Genomic DNA, 22437 nt, shown 5'->3' on the forward strand with positions numbered 1-22437 from the left:
TCACCAAAGAAGACATTCAGGCGGCTACCAGATACATGAGGAAACGCTCATGATCATTAGCTGTTAGAGAAATACAAACAAAAACTACAATGAGATACCATCTCACCTCAACAAGGCTAGAATTAATCCAAAACACACAAGATAATAAATGTTGGAGAGGTTAGAGAGAGACTGGAACACTTATACACTGTTGGTGGGAATGCAGAATGGTACGACCACGCTGGAAATCGATTTGGTGCTTTCTTAAAAAGCTAGAAATAGAAGTACCATACAATCCAGCAATCCCACTTCTTGGAATATATCCTAGAAAATAAGAGCCGTCACAGGAATAGATACATGCACATCCATGTTCACTGCAGCACTGTTCACAATAGCCAAAAGATGAAAACAACCTAAGTGCCCATCAACAGACAAATGGATAAACAAATTATGGTATATTCACACAATGGAATACTACACAACAATAATGAACAACAATGAATCTGCAAAACATAACATGCATAAAGCTGGAAGTCATTATGCTGAGTGAAATTAGTCATAGACATAAAAAACAAAATTGTATGAGTCCACTATTATAAGAACTCAAGAAAAGGTTTAAACGTAGAAGAAAACATTCTTTGCTGGTTATGAGGGTGGGGAGGGAGAGAGAGGGGTATTCACTAACTGGAAAGTAGATAAGAATTATCTTAGGTTACAGGGGAAGTCAGCACAACTGGACTAAACCAAAAGCTAAGAATTTTCCTGAACACAACCAAACACTTCGAGGGACAGAGCAGCAGGGGCAGGGGTCTGAGGACCATGGTTTCAGGGGACATCTAGGCCAATTGGTATAATGAAGTTTATTAAGAAAATGTTCTGCATCCCATTTTGGTGAGTGCCATGTGGGGTCTTCAAAGCTAGCGAGCGGCCATCTAAGATGCATCCATTGGTCCCAACCCACCTGGAGCAAAGGAGAATGAAGAACACCAAAGACACATGGAAAATATTAGCCCCAGAGACAGAGAGGGCCACATAAACCAGAGACACCATCAGCTTGAGACCAGAAGAATTAGATGGTTCCGGGCTACCACCAATAACTGCCCTGACAGGGAAACAATACAGAGTCCCTGATGGAGCGTGAGAAAAGTGGGGTGCAGAACGCAAATTCTAGTAAAAACACTAGACTTAATGGTCTGACTGAGACTGAAGGGACCCTGGAAGACATGGCCCCCAGACTCTCTGTTAGCCCAGGACTGAAATCATTCCTGAAGTCAATTCTTCAGACAAAGATTAGACTGGGCTATAAGACAAAAAATGATGAGAGTGCTTCTTAGCTCAAGTAGATACATGAGACTAAATGGGCAGCTCCTGTCTGGAGGTGAGATGAGAAGGCAAAGGGGGTCAGGAGCTGGTTGAATGGACACAGGAAATCCTGGTGGAAAGGAGGAGTGTGCTGTCACATTACAGGGAGAGAAACTAGGGTGACTTAACAATGTGTGTATAAATTTTTGTATGAGAAACTAACTTGAACTGTAAACTTTCCCTTAATGTACAATAAAAAAGATTGTCTATAAAAATGAACATATTTCCAAAATCTAAAATATGAATGTATAAAATTAAACAGTTGTAAACAGTTTAGAACAAAGGGCATTTTTACCTTATTACTGTTGACACTCAAAAGGTAGCCAATTATTTGCTTCCCCATAAGAAATCATCATGGATCTAACACTTCTGCATTTGTCTAAACCAGGGATCAGCAGATTTTTTTTGTAAAGGGTCAGACAGTAAATATATTAGGCTTATCAGGTCATACTGTCTGTGTTGCAACTATTCAACTCTGCTGTTATAGCACCAAATCAGTCATAGGTAATAAATAAATGGATGTGGCTGTGTTCCAATAAAACTTCATATATAAAAACAGGTGGCAGGCCAGATTTGGCCTGGAGGCCTTAAATTGCCCTGGTCTAAACCATTTATTTATTTATAACTGTTAGCTATACAGCTTATAGGACTAAATAAATCCTAATCTTTATACTATGTATAATCTAGTACTTATGTTACTAAATCACAACAACCTCCCTTCAAGCTTTAAGGAGGATCTTAAATTCTATTTAATGTTTTAGAATTTAGTTAACATCTTTTCATATTCATGATTTCATAATATAAAATTTATAACTTACCCATATAAATTTATATAATTCAGTCATATCCCCTGTCAGATTTTATTTTTTAACACAGAAAACCTATCACCATTTTTACTATCTTCAAAAATCACTACTCCGTCCCCTTGGTTCAATTATATCTCAGAGGCAAAGAGGAAAAGAGTACCCTGAGTATTCCATGTAGTAAGAGCTTTTTGATTTGGCCTGACTTACCCTCCTGATGTAGCCCTGGTGGTGCAGTGGTTAAGAGCTCTACTGCTAACCAAAAGGTCGGCAGTTTGAATCCACTAGATGCTCCTTGGAAATCCTATAGGGCAGTTCTACTCTGCCCTCTAGGGTCGTTATGAGTCGGAATTGACTTGATGGCACCAGGTTTATCCTCTTGATTACGTCCATCTTTAACCAAATAGGCTAACAATTCCTTTAATAACAGCAATTATCTTCCATTTATCTATGGATACTGCTAGGAAAATAAGAGCCAACACCAAAAACCAAACTTGATTCTTTATAAATTTATGAACAAATTAACTGTTTAAACTGGTATCAGAAGTTCTAAATCCTTATGCTTAGAAAAAGCAAAAACTAAATTAAAAAAAAGACTGATAATATAGCAAGGCAATCAAACAAATATGAAATATTCAAAAAAATACAGTTGAAGAGTACAGTCTGGTATTCTGCTCATCACGACTGCTATTATCTTTTCAGGATAAAGAAATCTTAAGAAATCTATCAACTCATTTAATTCTCTATAATATAGCAAAAAGAAATGTTCACAATGTAAGGACTAGTTTGGTTTTAATCATAAGTGATGACGACCTTAAAATATTTTTCACAATGGTCATAAGACTCTAAAATACAAATTAGCTATTAAACTTTGAGGTACCCATTAACCCGTTACCGTTGAGTCAATTTCGACTCACAGCAACCCTATAGGGCAGAGTAGAACTGCCCCCATAGGCTTTCCAAGGAGCTGCTGATGGATTTGAACTGCTGACCTTTTGGTTAGCAGCCAGGTGCTTAACCACTCCACCACTAGGGCCCCCTAAAAAAAAATTAGTTATTAAACTTTGAGGTACAGTTGCTAGAAAAAAATATCACTTCAAAAACGGTTTCACTCAACTTTGAGTTCTTAGAAAATACTTGAAAAACTTAAAAACACCCTAGTAGAATATAGAATCTTATAGAGTCAAAAAGAGAAAAGAACTACACGGTAATTTCACAGTCAACATATTTACCTTTCGCAGTTTGTGACTTATCTCCACCACCGGTGCAGCAATCAGAGTAGAAAGCACTCCCCGGTGAACGGGCTTATTCATGTGCCAAGACTGAATGGTGGTAATAAACTCATGCAGAGGTGTCTGAACAGAATAAAGTAGCTACAACAAAACAGATTAGTCATTCTGGTGGAGCTAAAAGTCATAGTTAAAAAAACAAACAAACTTTAAGAATGATCATTCCTGTCCCCTCCCAGGATTCAAGTATTAATTCATCTCATTTGCCCATTACCAGTGCCCACCGCTTTCCTTTTTGCTGTGGCATTCAAGCTGATTCAAATCTCAGAAGCACCATGGCTAGAAGAAGAAAGAAATGACTAAAGCCCACTGGTAACTATCGATATAAACATTCTTTCCCCCAAAACAAAACAACAAAAAAACTCCTCAAAAAACAGTATTAAAAAAAAAGAAAGAAAGAAGGGAAGAAGGAAAAGTGAGCATGAAGAAATATCAATTATATTAAAATAAGACCTCAACTATGAGGCAATGCATTCTGAATAAAGTTACATAGCCAACAGTAGAAGATTTGGTGAAAAAACAGAAGTTGGCCCAAATTACATTACAAAGACAGATGACAGACTCTTAAAACAATTAAACAGAAACAAAACCCTTTCAAATTAACTCCACCATGAGCTAGGCTAGGGGAAATATAGTCAACAATCTTCAATTACCTCTATCAGCAAAGAATAAAGTTGACAGTCTTCAATATTTCATAAACAAACTTCCTGGTTAAGCGTTTAAAAAAATCCTCATCAAAAAAGAATAGCTCATTCATATGTTTAAACAATTACTTAAAAAAGATAATGGCTATAATGACAATATGACTTTCTTCAGGAATTTACAAGACACTTTGAGGAGTATAAGCATATCTGACAAACAGGTCAATATTTTTATATGAACTGGTTACACAATAATAAGTTCACGTTACTTAATAATAAATTCACATCAGCTTTCAATCAGCAAAGGCAAACCATAGGAGCCCTTTCAAGCTCTGTGACTATCACTTCCAATTAGGAGAAGGTTAATTAACATTTCATCTGTGGAAAGTCTGTGTTAAACTGAAGCCTGTTGTTATTGCTGCGTGGATTCCAACTCATAGTGACCCTATAGACAGAGAGAACTGCTCCATTGGGTTTCCTAGGCTGTAATCTTTACAGGAGCAGATTGTCAGGTCTTTTCTACTGTGAAGCCGATGGTAGGTTTGAACTGCTGACCTTTTGGTTAGCAGCCAAGTGCTTTAACTATTGTGCCAGCAGAGCTCCTAAACTCAAGCCTAGACTCTACAAATAAGCAAAATTAGCATCCTCAAAACTATATCTTATTTGGAAAATTCTGTCCAATAATAATTTAACACCCATTAGCCCATTAGATGTACCCTCTCACTTCTGGTTTGTTAAGCTGTACTAGTAAAAAACTGGTCAGAGACTGACAAAGATATGCACCTCCTTGGTCTTCAGGGCAGGCGGGTAGAGTTTAGAACAGCTAGACCTCTTGGCCCTCTTTTGCTTCCAACCACAAGTACAAATATTACCATTTTTTCTAAGTGTGCCATGTTATGAAATAGATTGGAAAGCACTACCTGAAATGATGACATAAAGGAATTATTCCTTACACCATAATCGCATTTCATACAACAGCCTAACGTTATAAGTGAAAGCTAACTTAAACTTTATTTAAGTAGACATTATTTCAATATACTTTAGGTCATGGAATTGAATCATATTTCTATCAAATGAGTCATTTTCATTTAATTAATTATATTACATAAAAATGGTAAATACCCGCAGGCCTTCTTCTGGTTGCTTTTTGAAGCCCCGTGCAATACATTCCAACATATTCTGAAATACTTTCTGAACTGCGTCAAAAAGTGTTACAACTTCTTCATTTGAATCTGGTTTCTGATTTAAGGAACTTCCAGTTATCTCTTTCAGAATGCCAAGAAGTAATGAAACATAAAAAAATCCCTTCACTAGAAAGAAAATTGGAAATATCAGTTATCTTGTCATGCAATTAGCCGAAATTATCATGCATTTTTCACTAACATGCGTATGATGGTAGCTTAAGAGTATGGTATTACTGACAAGCCAATACAAAAAAAAAAAAAAAAAAATCCAAAACACACACAAAAACAGTTGATCAGATTCATTTAAATGCTACAAAAATAAATAAAACTTTTGTTCCACTTAAATGTAAGACCAATGCCCAATATCTTCAAAAACAGTAATAGTGTATCTTACTCACTTACTACACTAAGAACTGCGTTCACTTTCACATGTGAACAGACAGCAATTTAACAGTGTGACTCCTTCAACACCTGAGTTAAAGAAGGGGTTCTATTTTCTCACATAACAGTCAAATCGACAACCACATCTGTTATCACAAAAACGACAGCCACGGCCTAAGATGTGTCACAACATGCTGTGAGGGTCCCTCAGGCTGACTTAAATCCCTAACACTCTGTAGGGGTCTGTGGTTATCTTTCTCTTCTGAATCATCTCCTTCACTGTGCTACATTGATTTCGCAAAATTTATTACTGAATTTAAGCCCAGTTAGATAATTCATCCTTGAGCTCTTGAATTTTCATTGTCGTTTCCAACCAACCTTGTTTGTAAATTAAGGTATAAAAAGTCATAGTAATAAAAACACCCATTATCAAAAACATGGTATTTTATGAATTAAGCCCACAGTGATCTTGCCCTCCATTGAGCTTCTTTAACATTTAAGACATGTTCTTGTACCTCTCGTTGGACACTTCATTCTGCCTCAGACGTTAATTAAGCAGTGGGGGTGTGTGTATAGACTGCCTCCCCATCTACACAGTACACTCTTCCTGGGTTGGAACCATGCTGTATGAGTCTATCTTATACTACACATCAAAAAAAAAAATTGTAATATGAAAAAGAAAATTTATAAGCAAAAAATAATGCTCTTCATTAAGAGATTATCTAGGTGACAAATAGGTGATAGTAATCATATGACCTTATATAGGAAATGGAGACAGTAGGCTAAGTACTTTGGTTTATAAGACAGATTATTAAGTAGAGTAAGCCCTGTTTGAGACAAAAATAAGAAACTAACCCAAAACCCAAATTTACCTGCTAAAGTAAGTAAAATAAATTGTTACACTCCAGTTAAATCTACCCCGAAAAGGTCTACGGCTCTACGAGCATCAACAGAAACTTTGTAAAATCATTAAAAAACAGGGACTTTCAAAGGGAATTACTCTCTTTTACTTAAAAGAAGTCAAAGACATAAATTCTTCACATATGTAGGTCATCTGAAAAACTGCCAATCAGTGCAACAGGAGATAACAGAATGCTGAGCTATTTAAAGGGAAAGTGCTAACAAATCAGAGAAAGATGATGCACCACTGAATATTAAAGGATCCTGACAAACAAGAGGGTCTGGCACAGGGGAAGGTGTTGACGTGGGAGAACCACACACAGAACTAGTATCTGTGCTTAATGACAAAAATCTGAAAAGTTAAAAATTTTAATTGTGCCCTATAACCAAATACATACAGATACTAGTTAAGTAAAATAAGACAAATTTTTAAAATGTCAGAATTCACAAAACTATAAAATTGAAAACACTGATTCTGAAAGTTTTATAACGTTGTCAGTCTGCTGTAACACTTGCTTCTTTAAAGTGAATTAGTTCATAAGCAATTGGTATATACGGGCGTGATTATCAGTATAATGCAGAGGGAGTGTTGGTTTACGACAAAATCCTGTATTTACTATTATATTTATTTATTAGAAATATAAGATTCTTTTTCCATGGTGCTGGTATTCTTTAATTTTATTTATTTTCTTAATGCTCTATTACACAGCACAGAGTTTAGTAGTCCGCCCCAAACCTTTTCACACAAGCTGTTATTTTTAGTGTCTAATTTTGCAGAATGCATGTTTTTTTTTCCCAAAACACACCTTTTGTGTTATAGCAGAAACACCTACATTTTTGTGGGTTTGGATTTTTACATTTGGGTTATACAAGGGGACTCAGCTGTATTCTTTAGTACCCACTTCAGCATACACAATACCATACTCAAATATTAATAATATAAATGTGCACTATTCCTTTTAATTAAAACTGTTTTCTAGGGCTCTTTCAAGTAGGGCAAAAAACCCAGAGAACAGAGTCCAAGTCTACCTAGCTACATTGCCAGATATAATCCTATGATATATTGTAACAAGACTGAAAAAGAATAACCACATAGTTGATTCTATCCTGGGAAATCCTGATTATTGGAATGCCGAAATACAAACATCATTTCAGTTTGGTAACAGGTAAAGTCAGTAGCTCAGGGTCTTATTTTGCGTGAATAGATACCCCTATGTGATGAAACCAGCTGCAATGGAAATCTAAAATTCTAATTAGCTCCTCATAAAAGTAAATTTTATAAATACTAAAAATAGATTCAGTCCTTAGGGGAAAATAATCCCTAAATGATAAAGTTAAAACATTAAAAAATATTTGCTTTTTTTTGATCATTAACTCTTAAGTCTAAAATGCTGTTTTCACAATAGAAAGTGAGAGTTAACAAAGGATTACACAAAGAATAAAGGCTAAACTTCAAAATAAATAATGTTTATACTTAACTTGGATATTTTAAACACTGTATACTTTCATTTATAATTAAAGATTAATTTAAGGATGTGTAACCACTAGAGGAGAGTGACCAACATCCTAGCTCCCATGTAGTCAAGCACCAACTTTAGCAGCAGAACCATGAAAAAGAAAGACTCTGGCTGAGCATGCTAAGAGACAAAAAGCCTCCTCTATAGTCTACCGTGAAGCTATTTAAGACTGGGAATACGACCACAGAGGATTAACTATAAATTTAACTATGAACTTAATGAATCTAATTTTCAAAACTTAATGTTGAATTTACTAAATGATTCTATCAAATAATTTTCAATTTCTTTTAGCAAATATCTAGGCTTAAAGAAATTTAAATATTAATTTTTCAAGTTTCTATAGCTCTCAGAAGAAATGAACTGTAGAATAAATATGTATAATAAAAATAATTTACTCTTCTTTGCCACAATCTGTTCTCAGAAGGGCAAAGAAGATATGGAAATGCCTTCCAGGATGCAGATGCTTTCCTGTGTCATATCTCCCCACATACTCCTCCCTACCATCCATCTGATAGGGGCTGCAGGGACCTGGCCCTCAGGATCCATTCATATACTGCTCAAGGGAATCAGTCAACAATAATGGCTCAGGTGCTGACTTCCTCTCAGCCCCACCAGACCACATGGAAGAAGGCTGACTTTTCATTTATTCCTTGAACAAATTTTAATCTATGTAGCAAACTTAAACACTCTTATTAGTCCTTCTTACCTGCTTAACACAGCTGAAAGAAACAAACTTTTCTCCTAGTCCTACTACATAAAGCTCTCCATTTAAAGAAGGTATGACTATAAATACCACTCATTCTATTTTTTTTGGTGAAAATATACATAGCCAAAGATACACCATTTCAAAAATTTCTACATGCACAGTTCAATTACGTTGATTACGTTCTTCCAGTTATGCTGCTATTCTCACTTTAGATGAAGGTTTATAGAACAAAAGAGTTTCTCATTAAACAGTTAGTACACATATTGCCCTATGACAATGATTAAGAGCCCCACTACAAGTCAACACTGTCCTTACTCAACCTTGTGTTCCTGATTACCACCTTTCCTGTCCCCTCTGCCTTCTAGTCCTTGTCCCTGGACTGTTGTGCCTCATTAGTCCCGTTTTGTTTTATGGAGCTGTCCAATCCCCGGCTGAACGGTGAACCTCGGGAGTGACTTCACCACTGAGCTGAAAGCATGTCCGGGGGCCATGCTCTCGAGGTTTCTCCAGTCTCTGTCAGGCCAGTAAATCTGGTCTTTTTTTGTGTTAGAATTTTGTTCTACATCCTTCTCCAGCTCTGTCCAGAACCCTCTGTTGTGACCCCAGTCAGAGCAGTCAGTGGTGGTAGCCGGGCACCATCTAGCTGTCCTGGACTCAGTCTGGTGGAGGCCTTGGTAGCTGTGGTCCATTAGTCCTCTGGACTAATCTTTTCCTTGTATCCTGTTCTTTTCATTCTCCCTTGCTCCCAAAGGGGTGAGACCAGAATACCACTCATTCTTAATAGATACTTAAGGTATTTTAAAGAAAACTTGTGGGAACATAAGTTGCTACTGTGAACATGCTACTGTGGTCTGCCAACACCCCTTTCCTTAAGGTAACAGTAACTTCCCATGTGATCCTAGTAGGGCATTAAATAAGAACTCGTAACTCACCTCCCACCCCCTAACAGGAGCCCATGACCAGGACAGAAGCAGGGAGAACTCGCCTGTGAGATGTGTTCTGAATGCCAGAAGAGAGATGGTCTCTCCTTTCTGAATAAGGAGATAGGCTCAAGACCTCCATTGGGCATCTTGCCTAGTACATGAAGAAAGTCTGTCCGATAATAAACAAACTATAGAGAGAAGTACAACTCCAAGGATATCATCAGAAACTCTGAATTTATCCATGTCTGATGCCAGAAACATCTCTGAAATTCCTGGTTGCATCAGTTGATAAATTCCTTTCTTGGCATAAGCTAGTTTGCCTTACCTACCTTTCACTTAAATACTAGAGTCCTGAGCAGCAAAGGATGTACGGGAAGGAGGATGAGAGGGAGGGAGAATGCGAGACAGGGAGGGAGGGGGGGAGAAAGAGTGAAAAGAAGGCAGGAAGCGGGGGGAGAGTGAGAGAGAGGCAGAGAGGAAAGAAGAGAGGGACTGGTTTTGAATACTAATTGCTATAAAATAGTCCTTTAATAAATGAAGTATACCTGTTTGCATGATTCTAAGACTTCGTTGTAAAAGTTGTAACTGAAATTTACAATTACCAAGGCCAACCATCACCACATCTTTACACACAGTCAGATAGGTCTGCAAAAGAAACAAATGTACTGAGGGGATATATCAACAATGGCCATTAAAAAAAAAAAAGAGAAAGAAAGAAAAAAATCCAGCTTGGTAAAGCTTCTAATATTTGATGTACTAGTTGTCTCATAAGAGCAGATATTTATAAAGATGTTTTATAAAGGAATTTCCATAGAAGTACATTAATTCTCATTTTTATTTCTACAGGAAATCTAGAAACATATATTATGCAATTCCACAAACATTATGAACATCTATTACATGTAACGTATAAAATTACATTAAAATTGTGCAGTTTATGCTTTGCAAAAAGATAAATTCTAGACATTTAAATGCCACTGTTCTGTATTTAAGAAGAGAAAAATTAATGTCTAAAATAACAAATTTAAAATAGAAAATAAAATCTTGAAGCACATAATAAACTTGCTAAAGAGAAAGGTTTCTGTGTCTCAAGACTTCTAACCTGGATGATTTGCTGATAAATGACCCTATGAAGCTTCAAATATTCTTCTTCTTGCTCTTGGATAATAGATAAAACTTTGTTTTCTAACCAAAATCCAGTGTCTTCCAAAATGGACAGATAAACTTTTTCTTCTGAGCAAAACTGTCCAATGACCACAAAAAAAGAGAAATTAACAATGAAAACAATAGCAGTATTATTCTTAATCTAATATAGAAACAGAAAATAAAGCTCACCTTGTGCTGAAGATGAACACTCAGTCGACAATGGAGACTGAAAGCTTGCAGGGCTGTTGCTTGACTGAAGTTAGGGGGGTTTTCACAGGGTGACTGCAAAATTGATTCTAGATCTACCTGCGAGATGAAAAAATGCAAGGGTCCTATTCTGATTAATAAGTCACCACAACATTCCATCATGGTGAGTACAATCTGAAGTACCTAAGATTGCAATTTTAATACCAAAAAGTAGAGCAACTGAGGTGAATTTAATAACAGAGTCAAAGCTTTTTGAAAATTTAAAGTATCTTCCCTATCTCACCTACCGTACATATCCTCCTTCCTAAGGGCAAATAAAAATACTTTTATGAGTTATTGTTTAAGGATGAATCAATAATAACACTGAATATAAAATAAGGGAGCCACTAGGATGAGCACATATTTTAAAGCTTCTTCTCCAGGATAATTCTGAATGAGGGTGCTAGGGCCTGAAAAATCAGAGCCCTGTCAGGACATATCAGGAAAAAAAAAAAAGGAAGGCAGCTTCAACCAAGGAATGAAATAACCAGAGCACTCTTCTGCACCAGACTAAAATTCACCTTATTTTGGCACCTCTGAGATCCTCCTGCTTGCTGCCTTCTCCCTAATCACAGACCCTACAACAGGAATAGTATCACAGTGTTTGGAAATGTGTGGAGTGGGTTTTTTGTTGTTGTTGGTAATCACAGTGTAGGATGGGGGAACCTTCAGCATTTAATGAGTGGTAATACCAAACTGTAGGGGCCCTGGCGGCGCAGTGGTTAAGCATTTGGCTGCTAACCAAAAGGTCGGTGGTTAGAACCCAACGGCTGCTGGGCAGGAGAAAGATGTGGCAGTCTGCTTCCGTAAAGATTACAGCCTTGGAAACCCTATGGGGCATGCGATGTGATTAATTACTTTTGTGTGAGGCCTTTCCTGCCATGGTCTTGTAACTCCCACCAAGGTGATTGGGAGGAACTATGTAATAGGGTAATTGTGGCCCACCAAAGGGATTGGTCAGTTTTGCCTTAAAAGAGAACCAATTCCAGAGCAGAAAGGAGGATCCTACCACCACCAAGGAAGGAGAGACCAGCAGGAGAGACCTGGCAGCAGGAGACGGTAAGCTAGGCTTCCTGGCCCACGGAGAGAGAAAGTTAAGTGCCTGTGGGCAGAGACTGAGGGCCAGGAAGAGGTGTGCCTGCAAGCGCAGCTGGGGAGAGGCTGTCCTGATGGAAGAACTGTATCTTGAGTGTTCCTGAGCCTGAAGTGTAACTGTTACTTCTCTAATAAACCCCATAGCCGTGAGTATGGTCTGTAAGTTCTGCGCGTCCATTGCAATGAATTATTGAACCCAGTAGAGAAGTAGAGAGTGCTGTGGCAAGGATGGTTGGTGTCAGAATTAGTAAAGATGGCAGAGAGAGGAGGCTTGTCTGGCCTCCACCTCACGGGAGTCAGCCTTGCACTGTTGATCTTGGTTCTTCTTCCACCTTGTGGGGTTGGAGGGCGTCAGATACTGCCCCCATGCCGTTTTTACAGGGTACTTCTACTCTGTCCTATAAACCAGAAAAAACAAACAAACAAACAAACCTGTTGCTGTTGAGTTGATTCTGACTCATAGTAACCCTATAGGGCAGAGTAGAACTGCTCCATAGGGTTTCCAAGGAGTGGCTGGTAGATTTGAACTGCCGACCTTTTTGGTTAGTAGCTGAACACCTGGCAATGGGAATACCAGTTGTGCCCCTAGTGAGAAATAACAGGCCATCAGAAAGGCCTGACTGTGTATACACCTACCCATTTTACCTAGAACCTTCAGTCAGCCCTTCCTCCAAGAAAGCAGTACACTGGAGAAACAGACTTATACAACCATGGCAGGCATCCAGCTTAGTCACCACTACCAACCAACATAGTTCACTGCCAAAAGCCTAACTCTGGTGAGCCCAAATCTCTGCCTATTCATGCCTGAACATGAGTAGCTGAATGGGCCTGAAAAAAAGCACAATCATGATAATTAGGATCACTTTAAATTCAAGACCACAGTCAACAAAAACGGCCCTTTACCGGCAATCTCCTTCCCCAGACCTCCAACCCCTTTCCCTCCACACCTCAAGGCAGGGCTCTGATGCATAGCTTGCTTTGCCTTGGGCACAACCAAACTCTTAATAACAGCAGTGATCACAGGTTGTTTCAGCATGGCTGGCTTCTGAAGGAGATGAGGGGAGAAAGCCAGAACAGAGAGAAAGAAAAGGGTGAATTCCACCTGGTAGCAGAGAACACTGCGTTTGTGGAATCACAAGAAAAATTCTCCAGAGATTCCTAGAAAAAGTTGCCAAAGACTTTGCAGGGAAGCTAGTATTTCTATATTAACAGGTAGGAGCAGAACAAGAGAATTTCTATTTAACAAGTAGTTTTACTGCCGATTAACAAGATCTGAGAAACATGGATTATACACCTAAATCCTATTTCCCTAATTAGATTTGACAAAAGACACTGAGCTGTGAACACTGCTTATTAGAAAGACCAAAGTGAGGAAATTTTAACACTAAGTCCCAATGTTGCCACTACTGGTTAAGTCACCTATGTGAGTGTTCTTGCCTACAAATTGAAGGAAGTAGACCAGAAAACTTTCAATCCCACCCCGGTTCTAAAAGTTTTATAGTACTATAAATATGTAAAATTTAAATCTCACTTTATCCTTCCTACTATTATAGGGAATTACTCAATTTTCAAGGCATCCATACTCAATTTTCAAGGCATCCATACATGTTCCATAAAGTTACCTTTGATGTGTCAAGTGCTTTCAGAAGATGGTTCAGTTTCTTTCTGGGAGCAGATAGCAAGCATTCTCGATTCTTTGAATGAGTCAGCAAATACTCTATGTAAACTAAGGCTAATTCAGGTTTTATTGGGCGTGTATCATGAATTTGCACTTTACGTTTAGAAGCTGAATTACTCTGAAAGAAAGGAGGATAAATTGATAGTTAAAACATGTTCCTAGAAAAACGCAGAATAGAATTTCACATTCTCATGGAATCCAGATTTTCTGGAGCCATGGAGGCTGGATGAACCCCTGAAACCACTGCCCTGAGATAATCTTTAAACTTTGAACCAAAAATATCCCCTGAAGTCTTCTTAAAACCAAAAAATAGTTTAGCTTAACGAGTAAGAATATCTGCCCTGAACATTGTGCTCTTTTAAGATCTATCTATATGGAAGCAACTCAAAAGATTAGACAGGAACCTTAGGGGGCAGTGAGATTATGTTAATGGAGGAGGAAAAGGAAAAGGGGGATGAGAATGGTTGCTCAACTTGAAGAATGTAATCAATGTCACTGAATTGTACGTGCAGAAACTGTTGAATTGGTGTATGTTCTGCTGTTAAACAGCAAATTGTTGAATTGGTGTATATTCTCAACAACAAAATAAATTATAAATAAATACACATTTCCTGAAGTCTTCTTCCAACCAAAAAATTATTTAGCTTAATTAGTAAAGAATGTCTGCCTTTGGCACTCTGCTTTTTTAAAGAACTATCTATATGGGATCAAATTGACAACAGCAACTTGAAAGGTTAGATAGGAAGCTTAGGGGGCAGTGAGTTTATGTTAATGAGGGAGGAACAATTCGGAAAAGGAGGGTAAGAATGGTTGCACAACTTAAAGAATGTAATCAATGTCACAAATTGTACAAGTAGAAACTGTTGGATTGGTGTACATTTTGCTGTGTATATTTTCAACAACAATAGAAAAATTATCTTGAGTTAGAAAAAAAAAATGTTCCTAGAAAAACAAATAATTGCTAACACACAGTTATCCTCATTCACCAAATTTTTAAAGAAACATTGCACAAGTGTACCTTGCTTTGGGACTGTTCCTCTGGCAACCAATCGTAAATGAGCTCCAGAATACGTCCCACTTGTCCCCAGGAGCAAAGACAATCTAACAAAGTACAATAGTTCTTATCTACAGCTCCTTCTTCCTGATTTCTTAATGTGGAAATAACACCACAGCTATAAAGTTCAAATATATAAAATCAGTTTTAATCTTTCAAAAACCATTTCCCATTTGTCTAAAAGATGAGCAAAATCAAGATGCTAAAGCCTGAAGGTACATACGCCCTTGTAATTATATTAACATTTCAACATTCTCCAGTGCAGGAATAAGCATGTTATTTTTCCATAATTAGTATGTGAATACATGCCAATACAAAATATTGAATTTTAAAGTAGCTTTGGGAATATTAAAAGTAGTCCACATAAATTCCCTTTTTTTCTTTTCTTTTTGTGTCATCTTTGTCAGACTTTAGAACAAGAATTCTTAAATTCTTTGGAACAGTTTTTGTTACTGTCAAAACAATTTTTTTCTTAAGTAATGAATAAAAATAACTAATTTTTACTGGGATAATAACCAACACTCTAGAGCAATGCTGTCCAATAAGTGCATAATGCAAGCCACAAAAGTGAGCCACATATGTAACTTAAAATTTTCTAATAGCCATATTTAAAAACATAAAAAGAAGCAGGTGAAATTAATTTTAATAATATATCTGATTAAACTCAACTGATCTAAAATAAGTTGAGCCCTGGCGGCATAGTGATTAAAGCAATCAACTGATAACTGAAAGGTCGGCAGTTCAAAACCACCAGCAGCTCCACAGGAGAAAGATGTGGCAGTCTGCTTCCATAAAGATTAACAGCCTTGGAAACCATATGGAGTCACTATGAGTTGGAATAGTTGTCTGGGGGTGTAGCTCAGTAATAGAGTGCATGCTTTGCATGTATGACATCCCGGGTTCGATCCCTGGCACATCCACAGATGATTAACTTTGGAGCCCTGGTGGCTTAGTGGTTAAGAGCTCGGCTGCAACTCTAGCCTGTCCTATAGGGTTGCTATGAGTCGGAATTGACTTGCTGGCAATGGGTTTAGTTTTTTTTTTTGGTTTTCTAAAATATTATCATTTTAACATGTAATCAATAACTATTGAGATGTCTTATTCTTCTTCTTTTCATACCAAGTCTTTGAATTCTGTGAAGCTCCGACTTAAAGCACATCTCAACTCAGACCAACCTGTTTCAAGTGCTCAGTATGCACACGTGGTTAGCAGCTACCCTACTGGACAGTGCAGCTCTAGAGTATCCTTAACCCAGGCTTCATAAAACAATCCTCCCATTTTAAAATGGAATAATAGTTTAAGTCCCACAGTTTCTTCTTTTATTACTTAGTAACTATAGAGGCCACTGAAAACTTGCAACCTGAGGTTTTCCTTATCACAGGGAGAAGGAAAGAAGCAGCTGATAAACTGCATAAGCAGCCATTAACATACAGTTAAAATTTGACATGGTATTCTGCTGAATTTTAAAGTAACTATTAAGCACAACAATGATTAAAATTCCCACTTCACCATTTTACTGAAAAAATACAGATAATACCTGAAGGGAGGGACAGCAGAGGCTGGCACAAAGGACATTAGCATAAATACAGGAGTCTTACAGCGATCATCCTAAAAGCATAAAAAGGAAAACAAAAAGGTATATTTAAATAATATGAAAGTTTGAAAGCCTCTCCATATAACTTCCTAATAACTCATTTTCAAAGTTGTCTAGCAAAACTAATAGTAACTCTTCTAACATTCAAAGAAAAATTTAAACCATATTTCTGAGGAGTAGAGAAGATTACTTGATAAGTATTCTCAAAGTTTTACATAACAATACTGTATGTATTTTATGCAAATATTTATTAAGCACCTACTGTACAGGCACCAGTCTAAATCCTAGAGATCTATCAGTAATCAAAATAGACAAAATCCCCTGCTGTCATGGAATGGACATCTATTTTTAAAACAATTCTACTGAAAGAAAAAAATTTAACCCCATACACTCATTATCCTGAACATAAATTTCAAGAGAACAAATATTTAGAGAATTTTATACAACTAATTAGAATATCTTCAGGAAGACAGTATAGTTTAATGGAAAATATACAGGGTTTGGAGCTATCCAGCCAAACCTGAATCCAAATCAGATTCTACAATCTAACTAGCTAGTGCAACACAGAGAAAATTGGTTAAACTCTCTGCAAAATAGGCACAGGGTTGTTGGAAGAACCACATAAAACTCCACTGCAGTACCTAGTATATGTTAAGTGCTTAATACATTTCAGCTTTATTATTATTATTACAAGAGTAAAGTCATTAATAGTTCAGATTAGATCAAGGAGAAAGCAGGAACAACTTTCTTTAAAATAGAAATGAAACAGAAACAAAAGGAAAATTAACATTTAATCCGTAGTTATTTTGCATCAGTTACAGTGCCTTCATCCTTATCCCCTCCCAATAAAGAAAGCAAATATTTTCCCAGTGCTGAAAGTAAACTGATAATCATTGCTGATTCCACTTTATATGTGGCTTATTCGTTATTTACTTCTATGACACCCACAATATTCCCTGAGCTATGGAGGATAGAAAGTGATTCTTTTACAGAATTAATTGCCTTTCCCAAGTTCCTAGATACCCCAGGCTACCCTGCTCATCTATTATCTCAATGCCCTGTGGGCTTCTTTATCTTTTGAGAATTTTGACATGATGTTCGTTTCTCAACCCAACGTAATTAGTTAAGTTCTTAAATGTACTAGTAAATTCGGCAGATTATATTAGTTACCCTCATGGGTATGACATGTTTTCACTTCAGAGGCAGAACGATGCTTAGAGACTTGACAGTTACAGAAACAAGGCTCAGAAAAGCTAAGTGCTCCAAGGTCCCATGTAAGGAACTAGCACAAGAGCCAAGAGTAAAATTTAGGATAATGGGGGTGCTTTCTTTAACTGGGAATAAATCTGCATTTTTAGCCTTTAGTCCTTTTTTGTATTTGGTTTTGAAATATGAACTTCCTTCAGACGTAAAATGTCAAGGAATGAAAAGGCTTTCTTCATCTAAATCCAAGAAATTATATACTTGATTTTGTTTTCCCCCATAACAAACACAACTCAAATACTTACAGGGAGTTATTTGTTTATAGCATGCTGTCAAATGCCTAACTACCCACAAAACGTAGATGCTACTTTATCTTCATGGTCACAAAATCCTCTTTCTCAAATCCCAGCAAATCAAATTAGACTCTAAAACAGTGTCACACACAATCAGACATAGAAAAATTGAATGCTCACATAAGACATTTCTGAGTGCTGGCGATTTGAAACAGAAAGATACAAGCTCTCTACCCTCATGAAGGGTAAGAGACTAATTATACAACAAGGTAGTGCTAGTTCAGGTTACTCATTTTACAGATGAGGAAACAATCCAGAGAGGTAAACATGTTCAAAAACTTTTGCTAAATTCTAAACAAATGAAATCCTAACATACCTTGCTTACACCTACCAAGTGTAGTTCAATGCTTACCGTAAATACTTTAAGATACTGTGGAAGCACAGTGGCAAACTTGTTAATGGTGTAAACTTTGGCTTCTTTATTACTTTCCATACTTCTAGTAATACTTTTCCAGAGAATTACAATGATTTCTAATAAACCCGCCATGGATGCAACATCATTTACTGACAGTGTTTGGTCCAGAACCTGAGATACAAGTAACTTTACTGTGAAAGAATCAAAGTATGACAACTATCAAAAGATAACAGCATTATCTTTAATAGCACATTTCAGAATTATAGATCTAAAACTGTAACATAAAGGATATCCAGTCTATTTTATGTCATAATATTACTTTATTCTCTATTTAAGAATCTCGACTATAGGTAAATCTGTTATTTTTAAAAGCCCATCCAAGAAATAAACTCTAAAATAACCCTACATCCTTTAAGGAACACTTTATATGAATTTAAAGTCCTCTAAAAATAAAAATGTTTAAACTATTGTCTTCATATAGTTTATCAGGCTAAGGAACATAACACACCAGTAAAAAGCAGCGTTTTCTCTTACTGTATCTCTTGGTTTGTTAAAGTAAGATATTACTTTTCACCACAAACAACAATGTGAACAGACTGGGGAGAAAAAGATTATAAAATCTAATTTTCTTAAATGTGATTACTATTATAGATACAAAAACTCAACCTATCAGATCACATACACTACATAGCTCTACTACATAGCTCTGTGGCCAACCATCTTTATTCTATTGGGCCTGGCAGAATACAGCTTTAGAGGCTCTGATATTAACGGCTGATTGTGATCAACTACAACCCAATCATAGGTTCTTTACTTTGTTTCAAAATAAATATACCTATATATATTTTCCTGAACTTATGCTGGTAGTACATAATAACCGCTTACTTGACTGTTCAGTCTAAACAGATCTATTAAATCACAAATTCACTCTAGCAAACTCCTCTTATACACAGAGCTGGAGGCCCCAAACTACAACCAGGAATCCACTGCAGGTTACACTTTACATGTGCATTATGGATGTATATAAGTAACCAGAAATGCCCATCGTAGATCAGTACAAACACGCACTGATTTGATATGCTAACAATCCTATTGACGAGACCTGTCATGTGACTATAACAAAGACAGTCTAATAATTTGCTAAACAACCAATATAGACAATTTCTGGAAGGAGACTACCTTGAAATGCAAAAGATAGTTCATTTCAGGGTTGGTATTTTTGTGCTATCTACTCAAGTGCAATGGAAAAAGATACCAGGAGGAAAATAAATTTGATCAATGAGTGTACACAGAAAAAGTAAAGGCAGCTTCTATATAAAGTTAGATATTTCAATAGGCACTAATGTTTTGAAATGAATTATGGCCAATCAAATTTAAAAAGCAATGAAATTGCCAAAGGCTTAGAGATTACTAGAAAAACTATACAAATAACAGATTGATAAAAAATTTTTCATCCTGTACTTAATCTTACTTTTACTGTTCCAGTGTTTAGTACAGCAGCCTTATCGTTAATGTTTCATGAGAAAAATACCATTTCTTCTTTATAGATATAATTTGAAAAGTGTGCTGAACTCCTAAGTAATATTTCATTAAGTATGAAGCCAACGTTTTATTTTAGCAAAGAATATCTTTGGTTTTCAGTAGACGGCAATGAGAAAAAGTAAAAGCAACTTTAAAAAGTTTTGCTTTCAGCTATATATTCTTAGACTAAGAATAACTATATGTAAAATTATATTTTTTCTAGCATAGGTTACAATATAGCTACATATTTCTAAATCCATTTCTTTCTAATGGTGCAGAAATTGACTTGAAATGTTATAAAATGCAAGCTTTCTCAGTAACTTCTAGGTTATTAATAATGAGGGTGAAGGATTGTTTCAATATTTAAAAAATTAATAGCTTCTTAACTACCATATTACAAAATATGTTCTGGTCCTTTGCAAAAACATTTCCATTATCAGTATGAGTTTGTGAGGAGGGTTCAGAACAGATTAGTTTCTCCTTAGTACAGTACATTCAATTTATTGTTCATCACCTTAATCTGCTTCATATATTGAAGTTCTGCATAGTACCCCTGTTTAAAAGGACTGAAAATCACTATCCTAGCATCTCCAGCTAAGGTTTCCTAAGATATGTTAGCAGCAATGGTATCACTTCCTGGAAAAATTCTGCCACCCAATTCGTACTTTGAGGGAAAAGTCCTGAAAAGGAAGAACTCAAATTCCACCAGAACTAAGCACAGAAGCAATTCAAATGCTCTCAGATTAGATTTTCCTAAAACTAGGCTGAAAAAACAACCTGGAGCCTATAAAACTGATAGAAACCTCTAGTCAGAGTTAAGCTATGTTAAGATAAATTCCTTTTATGCTCTTTCCTCTGTTTATTCCACTTCTGTTTTCCCTTGCTTTTTCAGTAAAGTTCTTTTTGAACAATTTCAGTCTTGCTTAACTATCTGAAAAGACAAAAAGAAAAGGAAACATTTAAACAGAGCAAATCCCTTCTAGGGCTAGGCATGGTGTAGCAGTGACGATCTCATCAAAGTGCCGCCAATCGAGTGGAGGTGTGCACGAGGGTGAGAGGTCTGCTGGAGTCACTCCTGTGCTCCTTTACATGGGGATAGGCAGACATGGCACCAATAAAGAATAAATCCACAAGGAATAAACGTTTTCCTCACTGGGAAAACGTTTTGTAAGGCCATTCCCAAGAGGCCAAAGCCTGTGCCAGAGATACAGGAACAAAGTTCAGTTGAGATTAGATTAAGAAAAGCCTCAAGAGTAAGGCAATTTGATTTTACTTTGTAGTTAACATACTCGTACTGTATTTCACCAAAACAGTAAATTTTTTTTTGATTTTTTAAAAATCAGTTTTCTAATTTAGTTGGGCACTATACGCTACTCCAAAATTTTACTTTATACATACGTAAGAGTCTGTTTGTAAGTTTAAGATATTGTTTATAAGAATGATATAATTAGTCATTTTGGATTCTGAAGAAATAGCAGTTAAACAGTTTCTTTTGTAAAATACACTTTTAAAAAGACAATTCTAAATACAGCTCTCATTCACAGAATTCAACCTCGAAACATTTCTAGTAGAATCTCACCACATTTTTGAGTAAATTCTCAGGAGCATCACCACTCATCTAACTATAAAATGATAACTTCCAGAACCCAATCCAATCATGCTATAAAAAACCCCAAAAACCAAACCTGTTGCCATCATGTCTATTCTGACTCAAAGCAACCCTAAAGGACAGGGTAGAACTGCCCCGTAGGGTTTCCAAGGAGCAGCTGGTGGATTCCAACTGCCGACCTTTCGGTTAGCAGCCGAGCTCTTAACCACTGTGCCACCAGGGCTCTGAATTATGCTATACCTAGGCTGAAATAAAATACGTAGGAAAGTTTCAGGCAAAGATAATTTGGGGAAAGGTGTTACCAATAATAATTTTTCATCTGCATTAAATCCTATTAGAAAGCTAACATAAACTAAAAAGAATATATGACAAGTTTTCATTTTCATGATCTTCTAAAATAATTAGATAAATGGAAAATAAAAACAGTCCTAACATAACAGTCAATGGAAATGAAACTTTAAAGTTTTGTCTTTCTCTAAATAACATGAGGGAAAAGTACCCTACCTTAAATTCATTGAAGTAAATTCCCTCCAGTTTCTTCCCTAGGCTTAGTATTACATTCTACTTACACTCACGTTCTCCTTTTCCCTCTCTTCATCCTCCTCTTGATACTCTCTTATTGCTTTGTGGATGCAGGCATTTAAGCAACGACGGATAACATGAATCAGCTTTGCTAGAATTTTTAAGATAATCACTAATCAATTTATATGTTTCTCCAACAAAATTATCTTTCTAATAGTTAAAATTATAACCTCAAATAATTAAAAGATTTTAAGGGAAATCATTAAGAAATGCCACAAAGCATGAAGCTTATTTAAATGACAAATACTGAACATATATGATATCAATTCTGCTTTAGAAAGAAAAAAAACAAAACTTGAGAACCAGCAGAGTCCCA

The 22437-nt window shown here is 36.4% G+C and overlaps 1 protein-coding gene across 3 annotated transcripts in view; it reads right to left on the reverse strand.

The window, feature by feature from the left end:
- Window positions 1-22437, reverse strand: part of NCAPG2 (non-SMC condensin II complex subunit G2) — a 122077-nt gene that overhangs the window by 25508 nt on the left and 74132 nt on the right. For 2 of the 3 annotated variants that reach the window (XM_023727982.1, XM_004372764.2), the window contains exons 15-24: window positions 22109-22212; window positions 18407-18580; window positions 16442-16512; window positions 14869-15022; window positions 13795-13968; window positions 11021-11137; window positions 10788-10928; window positions 10231-10330; window positions 5197-5384; window positions 3377-3517 (exon numbers count right to left, since the gene is read on the reverse strand). In XM_023727982.1, coding sequence (XP_023583750.1) covers window positions 3377-3517; window positions 5197-5384; window positions 10231-10330; window positions 10788-10928; window positions 11021-11137; window positions 13795-13968; window positions 14869-15022; window positions 16442-16512; window positions 18407-18580; window positions 22109-22212 — 1364 coding nt within the window. The remainder of the gene's footprint in view (window positions 1-3376; window positions 3518-5196; window positions 5385-10230; window positions 10331-10787; window positions 10929-11020; window positions 11138-13794; window positions 13969-14868; window positions 15023-16441; window positions 16513-18406; window positions 18581-22108; window positions 22213-22437) is intronic. The other variant, XM_023727983.1, reaches the window with a different exon arrangement.

Source organism: Trichechus manatus, unplaced genomic scaffold, assembly GCF_000243295.1.
Source record: "Trichechus manatus latirostris isolate Lorelei unplaced genomic scaffold, TriManLat1.0 scaffold00020, whole genome shotgun sequence".
Lineage (NCBI taxonomy): Eukaryota > Metazoa > Chordata > Mammalia > Sirenia > Trichechidae > Trichechus > Trichechus manatus.